This window comes from Panthera onca, chromosome A3, assembly GCF_046562875.1.
Source record: "Panthera onca isolate mPanOnc1 chromosome A3, mPanOnc1 haplotype 2, whole genome shotgun sequence".
NCBI classification, from domain to species: domain Eukaryota; kingdom Metazoa; phylum Chordata; class Mammalia; order Carnivora; family Felidae; genus Panthera; species Panthera onca.
This window is the reverse complement of record NC_138341.1, coordinates 58,607,279-58,621,469: the sequence shown is the minus strand read 5'-3', so window position 1 is coordinate 58,621,469 and position 14,191 is coordinate 58,607,279. Positions and strand designations below refer to the sequence as shown.

General features: G+C 36.3%; 1 protein-coding gene across 16 annotated transcripts in view; it reads right to left on the bottom strand.

The window, feature by feature from the left end:
• The window catches only part of VPS54 (VPS54 subunit of GARP complex), a 195,152-nt gene that overhangs the window by 86,535 nt on the left and 94,426 nt on the right, over nt 1-14,191 (bottom strand). For all 16 annotated transcript variants that reach the window (XR_013554660.2, XM_078444560.2, XM_078444555.2 and 13 more), the window contains 3 exons: nt 4,323-4,449; nt 3,326-3,433; nt 837-892 (listed from right to left, as the gene is read on the bottom strand). Coding sequence is in view for 15 of the 16 variants with exons in the window: in XM_078444560.2 (XP_078300686.1) it covers nt 837-892; nt 3,326-3,433; nt 4,323-4,449 (291 nt within the window). In the remaining variant the exon portion in view is untranslated. The remainder of the gene's footprint in view (nt 1-836; nt 893-3,325; nt 3,434-4,322; nt 4,450-14,191) is intronic.

Sequence of the window (14,191 nt, the reverse complement as noted above, 5' to 3'; positions counted from 1 at the left end):
GGTTAAGCGTCCGACTTCAGCCAGGTCACGATCTCGCGGTCCGTGAGTTCGAGCCCCGCGTCAGGCTCTGGGCTGATGGCTCGGAGCCTGGAGCCTGTTTCCGATTCTGTGTCTCCCTCTCTCTCTGCCCCTCCCCCGTTCATGCTCTGTCTCTCTCTGTCCCAAAAATAAATTTAAAAAGTTGAAAAAAAAAATTAAAAAATAAATAAATAAATAGTTTAGATATCTATATGAACTAGAAATTCAGTTATAAAATATTTATCACTAATCTCAAAGTGAAAAAAAATAGGAATTTAAAGGGCAAAAACAAAAAATTACAGACATGAGGCAATTCAAAATCATGTACTCAAATTCCTCAAAGTCAATTAGAAGCTGGGTTTTAATCAGATAGCTAAATAATTTAAACATAACACTGTGATTCCTCTGAAATGGACCATCTTCAATGTCTCTCCTCCATACCTACGTTGTAGCCTCTTGCCCTGGGAGGCTGACCTGCTGGGCGTGGCCAAGGAGGAGCCCTTACAAAACACTGGAAGGAAGAAAGGTACTGATAGCTCCACCTCCCTCCCTGAGAGGTTGTCTCAGGAAGACTGCCTCCAGCACTGCAGATCACTTCAACTACTACAGGCCTTTTTTTTCCCTACTACTAAGTGGCCTTCTCCTGAATCCTACTGTTCTCTTCTCTTGGCCCTTAAAGGTACTGCACTGTCACTTGTGATTTTTCTACACTCTGCCCATACCTTAGTAAATAATTCCTTAATTAAATCCTCCTCAGATTATTCTAATGTGTCATCTTTTCCCTAACTGATAACTCCCAACGTAATATTTATACTTACTTCACAATAACATCTGTGTCAATTTCTTCTATTTGTGAAACTTTATTAATCACACACTGCAAATTTTAAGAAAAAAATTCAGTTAACATCTTTAGAATTCTAAGTACTTCGTGGTTCATTTACATATTAAAAATGGCTTCCACGGGAAAAAAAAAAAAAATGACCTCAATGACTACGATCATTTTACCAGACGTCTCTTATGTCTTTTATACACACGTCAAGGTGTATAAAACACTGTAGCATTATATCCTTACCCTATTAAATAATTATTCCAGGATATGCTTGAACTGTTATATTAACTAAAATCCCCTACTATTTAAAACTATTCAAAACCACACACCAAACAAACAGAACAACACCCAGAACCATAATTCTTAGGAATAAGGTATAAGCCCCATATTAAAATTCCAAAAAAAAGTTCATTTTGGAGGTTATGTTTTCTTGCAATATATGTAACAGATTAAGTTAAAAAAATGCTTAGACTTCAGGAGAATCCTGGGAATTACAACACAGCAGTTTCATAAAATTTGTTTAGAAGTATCACATACATACATAAAATTACGCAAATTATGTTCAAATCTATTTTTACAAATGGAGTACACTTGTGTAATGAAAACTCAGATCATGAAATTAAACACTGCCAGTAAGCACCTCTCTTGCTTCCCTTCTAGTCACTACTTTCTCCGAAAAGATACTATCTTCATTTTTAATACCACAGATTAATTCTAATATCATAGATTAATTACAAAAGTGTGTCTCCTTTGTGACTCCTTTGTGTCTGGTTTATTTGGCTCCACATTATATATGTGATATTCATCCATTTGTTCCATGTGATTTATTCATTCTCATTGCTGTACAGTATTCATACAAATATACCACAACTCGATCATTTTTTTTTTTTTTTTTTTTACTGATGACAGAATTTGGGTTTTTCAAAGAAAAAAAAAGAAAACTTTGGGTTTTTCCAGTTTTTATTACAAATAGTGCTGCCATGAAATATTATGCTGTCTTGGTAAATTTATGTATGCATTTCTGCTGATAAATACCTGGCAGTAGAATTGCTGAGTTACAATATATGTGTACATTTAGTGCTAGTAGCTATTGCCAACAATTTTTGAAAGTGGTCATAACAATTTTAAAATATAGTGTTTTAGTATTCAAAAGAAGTAAAAAAGGTGGTATGATTACTAATCTTTTTTTGCTTGTTTTATTTAAACATTAAAAACTCAGAAATGTACATTCAACCTGATGATGATCATTAAGCCTAATAAGTATATTTAAAATTATTGTTTCTCATATTTAGAAAAACTGAAGTTTAATGTTTAATGATATTTATCAGAGTAAAACAGCAAAACAAAGATGAGACTGAAAAAGGTTTTAGTTTACAATAATAATTTCTTAAAGATAAGGATAAGAGGAAATAAACATTTACTTACTGCAGGTGAGAATGTATTTGGTAAAATCTTTTTAGAAAGCAATTCAACTCTATCAAATAGCTTTAAAAATACTTTTCACTCTCTGACCAATAATTCCACATCTAGAAATCAGCTATAAGAAAATAGTCTTAACTATGGAAAAACCCAACAAAACTTTACACCAAATATGCGTGTCACAGTGTTCTACAGTACCGAACTGAAAAAATGTAAATATTCAACACAGAGGAAAGGCATAACTAATAAAATGTGGATAGGATTTTATACAACCATCAAAAATGATGTGTCTGAAGGCTTATAAGAGAAAATGCTTATGTTATGATTCTGAAATGTATGTACAATTCACAATCATATATACAGTATGATAGCAACAATGAAAAACATCAGTAACAATTTACACTTAGAATTACACTTAAAAATACATTTTTTTTTTAAGAGAGAGAGAGAACACACACACACACACACACACACAAGCTGAGGGGAGGGGCAGAGGGAGACAGAGAAAATCTTAAGCATGTTCCACACTCAGCACAGATCCCAATGTGGGGCTTGATTCCATGACCCTGGGGCTTGATCTCAATGTCCTGGGATCACACGACATGAGCCGAAATCAAGAGTCAGATGTTCAACCGACTGAGCGACCCAGATCCCCCTACACTTAGAAATATTCTTAAAGTGATAATCTTTTGGCTAGTAGGTCTATTTTTTCTTCTATTTTTCTATATTCTAAGTTTTTAAATAAATGAGAAAATGTTACTATTATACTGCATATATATTACTAGATCATGTAAAAATAAATTTGATAAAAAGATTCTAGGGGCACCTGGGTGGCTCAGTCAGTTAAGCATCGACTCTTGACTTCATGGTCTTGCAATTCATGAGTTCAAGCCCCACATAGGGCTCTGCACTGACAGTGTGGAGCCTGCTTCGGATTCTGTCTCCTTTGCTCTCTGCCCCTCCCCCACTCATGCTTTCTCACTCTCGAAAAATAAACATTAAAAAAATTTAAAAAAAAGATTCTAGACCAAAATATATCAAATAAAAATGTATATTTACCTGTTTAATGATATTCTTTGCTGTAATAATCATTTCTTCACTATAGATTTCTAAAAAATTAAGTTTTCTTTGTTTTAAAAGTCCAAATACAAGAGATACAAGTCTTTCCTATTAAAATAAAAGTATGGAATTTTACAATTTAAATACAGAATAATGTCACTCAGAAGTAGAAATATTCAACATCAAGTGTTTCATTATTTGATCCTCAGATCTCTATCCTGCACGTGGTATTTTCTAGAAGCCCCCAAAAACCCCTTCTACAGCAATCTTGTCATCAGATTATTGGAGTCATAGTTTTAAAAACAGATAAATCCTAATGCACTACAGTGGATCAAATGAAGCTGTCTTGGGGACAAAACAGTATGAGTACATTTTAGCATAGTTTTAACAAGTAGGTAGAAAGTATCCTTCTCAAATCCTGATGACCTGGACTATTTGTGGGGAATTAACTGCTAACACATACAAAAATCTCTTTACTTAGGCTGCTATCAGGGCTTCTGGATCCTTTCCTAGTTCTTGGTGGTAATCAGCATTGAAAAGTCAGCAGATAAGTGAAGCCTGGATCTTATGTATAAGCATATGCATAAAACATGTTCATAACAGGGGTTCAGTGACTGTTAATGACTGATAAGTTACTATATAATAATGATCACTTTTATAACAAACATACTCCAGTACATGCATACACATGGATATATGTTAATTCATCCTATATCTATATTTTAAGCTTGGTTTATAAGATATATATAAGACCTCATTTTAAATCCAATTTCTAATTAAGTTATAAAGTTACTTTATTCTCTAACTTCATAGGATAATGAACAATTACGGTGTTTGCTAAAATCACATAGTTAGGGAAGGACTTCACAGAGGACTGACTGAGCTTGAAATTTTTTTCTGCTCATTATAATCTGAGAAGAATATGTTCTAAACTAATACTATTAGGAATTAACACTAAGCAATGACACCAATTTCATCCACAGTTTAAGACACATACCTCTTCTAAAATTTGACAGTCATCATCCAGTGGTCTGTTTAAGTCACTATGAGAATAAGTAGAAAACTCTGCAATCATCATTTTATCTATCAGTTTTTCCAATTCACAAAGTTGTGATCCCAAATGCCTACAAAGGAAGAGGAAAATGTGACATATATTCTTTAAAAACCCAAATTCGCTCCACAGTCAAGGAAACTAGTAGGCAAAACTTTTCTAGCAGCAGTATTTTGTGCAACAATGTAATGTAAAATGGAATCCTTTAACAAAAATAACTGCAACAGTTTCACATCATCTCCCATATTCTTTTCTTCTTACATGTTTAACCTCCAAACACTTAAATGTGTTGTAGGACACATAGTTCTAGAAATTTCATGACTGCTTTTTTTGTCCGCTTTTCACAGACAAAATATTCAGCTATTCTAAGTCCTTTCCTAATTAACCATTTACTGCATGGCAATGCCAGTAGCTCCCCAGCCATTCATTTATTCCACAAACACAAATACAAGTGCCTACTACAGCCCTGTCAGGGAGATATAAATACCTAACGGATCACATGGACAGACTGACTCAATTCAATCTCTGTTATGAATAGTCTGAGTTACTGTGCAATCTCCCCCAGGTCATTATACTGAAAGTCATTAGAACACAAAACTGAAAAAACAAAACTACTAAGAAACAGTATATCCATGGAACTTTTTCTCATAAAATATAATGTTCCTTTTTAATCTACCTCTAATATTGATAGATCCTACATAGGATTAGAGCAAGAAGGACTCTAATCAGATGAGCAGTTGTGGGGATGGTGAAGGCAAATACTGCAAACAGGATTTGGAACCAATTCCCTAAAGAAAGCATGCAGTAACCAAATGACAAGATTGATGCATGCAGTCTGCTCACCAGGGAACTAAGGATCACTACCTTCACATACAAAGAGATCTTTACTATACAAACTAAAAGCTTCACAAAAACAATGGATTAAAGAAAACTAGGTGATGTAGTTGGCCAAAGTATTTCAAAAATTAAGTGAAATGGGCCAACGAGAAATGTTTATATATTATATAAAAAAATTTAAGCTCTATTTTTGGTATAATTTCAAAATATGTATATTTAAATGTCTAAATTTAAAATTTACCTTAAATTTAGACATTTGTTATTGAATAAAAAACAAACATTTAAAAATACATATACTCACCATTTACTTGAAAAACTAATGTCAGCAACTATCTTTATTAAGACCAGATACAGCACATTTTTTAAAAACTAGTTTAAACTATGTGACCTTTGGGGTGCCTGGGTGGTTCAGGTGGTTAAGCATCCAACTATGGCTCAGGTTATCATCTCATGGTTCCTGAGTTCTAGCCCCATGTAGGGCTCTGTGCTGACAGCTCAGAGCCTGGAACCTGCTTCGGATTCTGTGTCTCCCTCTCTCTCTGCCCCTCCCCCATATGTGCTCTGTCTTTCTCTCTCTCTCAAAAATAAACATTAAAAAATTTTTAAATAAAATAAACTATGTGACCTTTTAGATAGATCCATTTTTCTCATCTAAACAACATATGGTAAGCAGTGTAGTGATAATTTTGAAAAAAATCCAATGGTGAAATAATGTATATATTTGCATTTTGTAATATGAAAATTATATTTCTCAGAGCCAATTAGAAGATAGTAAGATTCTCATAAATGACACCAGTGTCTCACAATAAGCTAACTTAGAACATATTCACTAGTACAAACTAAAACACTGCCATAAGGAAGTTTGGCAATGTCTAGCAAATTACATAGGCAATTAACCTTTGACCTGGGAATCTCACTTCTCAGTATCTGTCTCAAAGATACACTCTTAAAAATACAAAAGAACATATACATTCATTGCAGCACTGTTCATAACTGCAAAGGAATACAAACTACTCAAATGCTGAAAAACAGAGGGCTAGTTGACTGTATCGTAATAGACACTATACACTTTTAAAATAATTGAGGAATACCAAGTAATATACTATATACTGCTACAGTTTCTCAGTCTTCTTTTTTTCAGTATTGTCCCAAGAAGTCCTTTTAGACCTTTTAATTCCTAATCACCACCACCAACCCCCACACACTAATATCACATATATACTGTATTATCTGTTTATATACCTTGGCCCCCTGGAGGGTCACAAGTCATTATAATATCCAAGTTTTTCTTTCACCCTCAAGAACAACTTTTGCCCCCTTAAGGTGATAGCCTCCCATTGAGAATACACACTGTAGAGTCATCTCCAGGGTATACTGTAAGGTTAAAACAGCAAGGTGGAGAAAAGTATATACAATTTACTAATGCTTATCTAAGATGAAGAACAAAGACAGAGATGGCTGGATGGATGATGGATAAATACAAACTAAAACATTTTAAAAGGGTGACTTATAGAGTAGGTAGGAAGGAAGGAAGGAACAAGATAGAAATTAAATTTTTCTGAATATCATTTGTTTCAGAGATTTGACTCAGAACCACATAACTACTTAACATAGTTATAGTACAAGATTACATTTAATAAATTCAATCCTTAAATATCAAAAGCAATGAAACAAATGAATTTAAATACACATCAAGTTAGCAGCAAATGTACACAAAGAAGAATTATTTCAAGTGACTTTAAAACGTAATGTACCTATTCATCCCACCAGGATATAGCTTAAAGAAGAGAAAGAAATCCTCCATGTTTGTAGTAATAATACTGTTAGTTCTGAGAGCATTCTATGTATACTGTGGGATGAAATAAATGAGTAATTATGTTAGTGTCATCGAGAGCCACAGTTTTCACCTTCAGCCTGTTTTAAAGGACTTACATATATAAGATTAAAAAAGTAAAATCTTTATGGTCCTGAATTTAAATTAGGACTATCAATATGAACTCCTACTTTTTCTTTAAAAAGAAAAATCTATTTTCTAGCTCTGTCCACTACAAAGGTCTAGAGATAATGACCAATCCAGTAGCAAGGAATATCTCTGGTATCCAGAGCATAATTTCTCAATACCATTTCCTACTAAAAGAAACTAGTGCTCCCTAGAAATATAGTGGATTATAAGTCTGGGGGAAAAAATGTATGATATGAACATCTAATCATAACACAAAGTAAGAAAACTATTAAGCAAAAGCTCATGGAATTATGTAAAAGGCCACAAGAATGAACCTGAGGAGATTTCTACAAAAGACAGAACATTATGAACACTGACAAGAATAAAAACAGCAAACATCTTAAATATATACAAATCCACATGCTTACAAAAATATTTTTAAATCATCAGTTAACTTTGGAAGATACAAGATTTTCAATTTGTTACTTTTAAAACAGCTAAATGAAAAAAATAAAGGAATCTAGAATTTATTCTGCCTCTCCTTATAAGAGCTGTCCTTCAGATTTACCAAATAATTACGGAGAAATATCACTTTACAGAAACATTCTGATTAAAAAATGAATAAGGAAGTACAGAATCATAATATCATTATAGGTAACCCATGAGATGCTGAATCATAATATAGTTCAATGTTTAACTTTTTGAGGAATCTCCATACTGTTTTCCAGAGTGGCTGTACCAGTCTGCATTCCCACCAACAGTGCAAGAGGGTTTCCCTTTCTCCACATCTTCACAAACATCTGTTGTTTCCTGAGTTAATTTTAGCCACTCTGACCGGAATGAGGTGGTATCTCAATGTGGTTTTGATTTGTATTCTCCTGATGATAAGCGATATTGAGCATCTTTTCATTTGTCTGTTAGCCATCTGGATGTCTTCTTTGGAAAAGTGTCTATTCATGTCTTCTGCCCATGTCTTCACTGGATTATTTGTTTGGGGGATGTTGAGTTTGATAACTCTTTATACATTTTGGATACAAACCTTTTATCACATATGTCACTTACAAATATCTTCTCCCATTCCAAAGGCTGCCTTTTAGTTTTGTTGATTGCTTCCTTCACTGTGCAGACTTTTATTTTGATGTGTCCCTATCGTTTATTTTTGCTTTTGTGTCCCTTGCCTCAGGAGATGATTCCAGTAAGAAGTTGCTACAACTGAAGTCAGAGAGGTTACTGCATGTGTTCTCTTCTAGGATTTTGATGGTTTCCTGTCTCACATCTAGGTGCTTCATCTATTCTGAATTCATTTTGTGTACGATATAAGAAAGTGGTCCAGTTTCATTCTTTTACATGTTATTGTCCAGTTTCTCCAACATCATTTGTTGAAGAGGCTTTTTTTCCATTGGCCATTCTTTCCTGCTTTGTCAAAGATTAGTTGACCATATAGTTGTAGGTCCATTACTGAGTTTTCTATTCTGTTCTATTGATCCTTGTGCCTGTTTTTATGCTAGTATCATACCGTCTTGATCATGACAGCTTTGTAATATAACTTGAAGTTTGGAATTGTGATGCTTCCAGCTTTACTTTGCTTTTTCAAGATTGCTTTGGCTATTCCAGCTCTTTTCTGGTTCCAAATTTTTGGATTGTTTGTTCCAGCTCTATGAAAACTACTGGTGGTATTTTGATAGAGATTACATTAATTGTGTAGACTGCTTTGAGTAATAAGGACATTTTAACAATATTTGTTCTTCTAATACATGAGCATGGAATGTTTTTTCCATTTCTTTGTGTTCTCTTCAATTTCTTTCATAAGTGTTCTATAATTTTCAGAGTGCAGATCTTTTTACCTCTGTATTCCTAGGTATCTTACGGTTTTTGGTGCAATTGTAAATGGGATTGATTCCTCGATTTCTCTTTCTGCTGCTTCATTACTGGTGTATAAAAATGCAACAGATTTCTGCATGTTGATTTTATATCCTATGACTTAGCTGAATTCATGTATCAGTTCCAATAATTTTTTGGTGGAGTCTTTTCGATTTTCTACATAGAGTATCACGTTGTCTGTGAACAATGAAAGTTTGACTTCTTCCTTGACAATCTGAATGTATTTTATTTCTTTTTGTTGTCTGATTGCTGAGGCTAGGACTTCCAGTACTCTGTTAAATAATCATGTTGAGCCTGGACGTCCCTGTCTTGTTCCCGACTGTAGAGGAAAAGCTCTCAATTTTTACCTATTGAGGATGATATTAGATGTATGTCTTCCGTTTTGGCCTTCATGATGATGAAGTACATTCCTTCTATCCTTCTTTGTTGAAGATTTTTTTATCAAGAATGGATGCTGTATTTTGTCAAGTGCTTTTTCTCCATCTATTGAGAAGATCATATAGCTCTTATCCTTTCTTTTATTAATGTGGTGCATCATATTGATTGATTTGTGAATACTGAACCCAGGAATGAATCCCAGTTGATAGTGGTGAATGATTCTTTTAATGTACTGTTGGATTCAATTTGCAAGTGTCTTGTTGAGAATTTCTGCATCCATGTTCCTCAGGGATAGTGGCCTCCAATTCTCCTTTTTAGTGGGGGTTTTTATCTGGTTTGGGAATCAAGGTAATGTTGGCCTCATACAATGAATTTGGAAGTTTTCCTTCCATTTCTTGTTTTTGGAACAGTTTGAGACGAATAGGTATTAACTCTTTTTTAAATGTTTGGTAGAATTCCCCTGTGAAGCCATCTGGCCCTGGACTTCTGTTTGTTGGGAAATTTTTGATTACTGATTCAATTTCATTGCTGGTTATGGGTCTGTTCAAATTTTCTACTTCTTCCTGTTTCGCTTTTGGTAGTTTGTGTATTTCCAGGAATCTATCCATTTCTTCCAGATTGCCCAGTTTGTTGGCATATAATTTTTCATCATATCCTCTTATAGTTGTTTGTATTTCTTTGGTGTTGGCTGTGATCTCTCCTCTTTCATTCGTGATTTTATTTATCTGAGTTCTTACTCTTTTCTTTTTGGTAAGTCTGGCTAGGGGTTCATCAATTTTATTAATTCTTTCAAAGAACCAGCTCTTAGTTTCATTGATCTGTTCTACTGTGCCTTTTTGGTTTGTATGTTTCCATATCATTTATTTCTGCTCTAATCTTTATTATTCCCCTTCTGCTGGCTTTAGGCTTTATTTGCTGTTCCTTTTCTTTTGAGGCTTCAGGTTTTTTTTTTTAATTTTTTTTTTTTTAACGTTTATTTATTTTTGAGACAGAGAGAGACAGAGCATGAACAGAGGAGGGTCAGAGAGAGGGAGACACAGAATCCGAAACAGGCTCCAGGCTCTGAGCTGTCAGCACAGCTGTCCGCACAGAGCCTGGCGCGGGGCTCGAACCCACAGACCGCGAGATCATGACCTGAGCTGAAGTTGGCCGCTCAACCGACTGAGCCACCCAGGCACCCCTGCTGTTCCTTTTCTAAGTGTAAGCTCAGGTTGTATATTTGAGACTTTTCTTGCTTCTTGAGATAGGCCTGTATTACGATATACTTCCCTCCTGTGACCACATTTGCTGCATCCCAAAGGTTTTGGACTGTCATGTTTTCATTTTCATTTGCTTCCATGCATTTTTTTTTTTTAATTTCTTGTTTAATTTCCGGGTTAACCCACTCATTCTTTAGTAGGAGGTTCTTTAACCATGTATTTGTGGTCTTTCCAAATTTCTTCTTGTGGTTGACTTCAAGTTTCATAGTGTTGTGATCTGAAAATATGCATGGTATGATCTCAGTTTTTTCATACTCTGTGGAGGCCTGATTTGTGACCACAGTATGTGATCTATTTGGGAGAATGTTCCACGGGCACTCGAAAAGAATGTGTATTCTGCTGCTGTAGGATGAAATGTTCTGAACATATCTGTTAAGTCCTTCTGGCTCAGTGTGTCACTCAAAGCCCTTGTCTCCTCGTTGATTCTCTGCTTAGATGATCTATCCATTGCTATAAGTGGAGTGTTAAAGTTCCTTACTATTGTTGTATTGTTATCAATGAGTTTCTTTACGTTATTCATTGATTTATATATTTGGGTGCTACCAAGTTGGGGGAATAAATATTTATGATTGTTAGATCTTCTTGATGGACAGACTCCTTTATTATCATACAGTGATCTTCTTCATCTTGTCTTTGGTTTAAAATCTAGCTCATCTTATATAAGTATTGCTACTCCAGCTTACTTTTGACATCCATTTGCATGATAAATGTTTCTCCATCCCTCACTTTCAATCTGCACGTGTCTTTAGGACCAAAATGAATCTTTTAAGCAGCATATAGATGGGCTTTATTTATTTTATTTATTTATTCAATCCATTCTGATATCCTATGTCTTTTGATTGGTGCACTTAGTCCATTTACATTCAGAGTAATTACTGATAGATAAAAATTTGGTGCCATTGTATTACCAATAAAGTTGCTGATTATGGAGATTTTCTCTATTCCTTTCTATTCTTTGTTGCTTTTGATCTTTCTTTCCCACTCAAAGGGTCCCCTGTAACATTTCTTGAAGGGCTGATTTAGTGTTCACAAACTCCTTTAGGTTTTGTTTATCTGGGAAACTCTTTATCTCCCCTTCTATTCTGAATGACAACCTTATTGGATAAAGTATTCTTGGCTGCAGATTTTTCCCATTGCACATGCTGATGATATCCTACCACTCCATTCTGGCCTGCAGGTTTCTGTGGAGACATCTGCTGCAAACCTGATTTGCCTTCTCTTGTAGGTTAGGGATTTCTTTTCCCTTGCTGTTTTCAGCATTCTTTCCTTACCTCTATATTTAAAAAATTTCACTATGATGTCTTGGTGTTGGCTGGCTTTTGTTATATTTGATGGGAGTTACCTGTACCTCCTGGATTTGGATGTCTGGCTCCTTCCCCAGATTAGGGAAGTTGGAAGCTATAATTTGCTCAAATAAACCTTCTGCCCCCTTTCCCCTATCTTCTTCTGGAACTCCTATGATACAAATGTTATTACACTTTATGGAGTTGCTGAGTTCCCTAAGTCTACATTCATGATCCAATACTTTTCTTTCTTCTCTTCAGCTTCATTATTTTCCATAGCTTCTATATCAGATTCATTCCTCTGCTTCATCTATCCTTACTTCATTACATCCAGTCTGTTTTGCATCTTTGTTATAGCATTTTTTATTTCAGCCTGACTAGTTTTTAGCTCTTTTATCTCTGCAGTAAGGGCTTCTCTAATGTCTTCTATGTTTTTCTCAAGCTCAGCTAGTATCCTTATGATTGTTGTTTTAAATTCTAATTCAGGCATATTACTTATATTTGTTTTGAGTAAATCCCTGGCCATGACCTCTTCTTGTTTCTTTTGGGGCAAATTCCTCCATCTTGTCATTTTGACTAGGCCACTGTTTTTGTGTATGTGTTAGGAAAGACTTATATGTCCTGCTGAGTGTAATGGCTGTATTAAGAAGAGGTCCTATACTGTTCAGGGCCTGGCACGTCAGAAAGTATTTCAGAGTGTGCACTCTGCAGCTGTGTTTTGGCTGCTCTTTCCCTCAGGTCAGTTCTTTGCAGTGTTTCTCCTTGCCTGCATTGGGGAGTGTTGGGACCTTGTCCAGTGTGTGGTATTTTAACTAGGTGTGCTTTGGTCTGCTTGTTAAAATAAGCCTGATCCTATTTCCACTAGAGCTGAAACTTTGCCACACTCTATCAAGTTCAGAAGAATTGATACGTGTGGAGGATTTGTGCTGGTCTTTGGGGGAAGGAGGTTGTGCTGGTTCTCAGGCCAACTTGCTATAGTAAAAATGCACCCACAGGGCACAGTGGGGTGGGGCCTGGTGCAAGCAGCTCCAGCCTCCACTGGGGGCAGTGTGTTGCTCACTGAAGTTTCTCTGTGCCGATGGGCAGGGGGGGAAATGGGTCATCCCACTCTCTCATCCCCAAAAAGGGGAGTTCGCATCTGCTGCTGTTCAAGAAGGCTTCACAGAAGAGCAAACAATCTCCTCTCTTATGTCCCAGGCTTCTGTCAGAACTCTGCTTTCATCTGGTGCCCAAGCCATCTGCCTGTCTGGTGGCACAGACCTCCTGTGTTTTATCTCAGGCATGCAGCTGGGTTTCAAAAACTCCAAATTTTAGGGACCCAGCACAGCACAAATCTATGCTGATCCTCTGGAAAAGGGTCTCGCCACGTTACAGTTGGTGCCAGTTTGTTCCAGAAAAGCAGTCACATGCCCACGCAGGGGGCTTGGAATTCATGGTAAAACACAGCCAAAAGCTGGTTTCTTGGCTAGCTGCCTTCAGCAGGTACCTCTACTGCAATGCTAATTACTGAGGTGGCTCAATGGTGTCTGCCATCTCTTTTGTCCCCTGAGAGGCAGTACCACCTCTCCCAAATACACTCCAAGAAGGGGAACTGTTTCTCCTAGTGAGACCCAGGAGATCCTCAGACCATTCTGTCCACTCCGGGGCCTCTGCCCTCCTTTCCCACAGGAGCACCCCTAAGTCTGCCAGGCATGACCCGAACAATGGTGCAGAATTCTAAAACTTCAGATTTTGAGCTTCATGCTTGTATGCACTTACAATAATCAGCCCCTCACCTCCTCCCAGTCAAGGGTTTTGGGGAAGACTTTCTTGTGCAACCCTGTGCACTGCTTTCTCTCACTGTCTCTGTGACCAGGGCTCCCTCCCCTCCACAGCACCTGCAGTTCTTTTTTCCCCCAAGTCAACTCTCCACAGCTCCTACCTTCCACGATGTGCCTGTTTTTCTCTCTAGATGTGCAGTTTGTTCTCTCAGTCTTCAGATCAATTCCTTGAATGTTCAGAATGATATAGTATTTATCTAGCTGCTTGAGGGACAAGGCAAGCATAGGGTCCCTCTACTACTCCACCATCTTAACTCACAAACACCCAGGACCATACCAAAGATTTTAAGTAATTTCTACACCCAATGTGGGGCTAAACCCCCAGATCAAGAGCCACATGGTCCACCAACTGAGCCAGCCAGGGACCATAAAATGAACTTATTCTGAGATATACTGGTATTCCTTCTGCACCTTG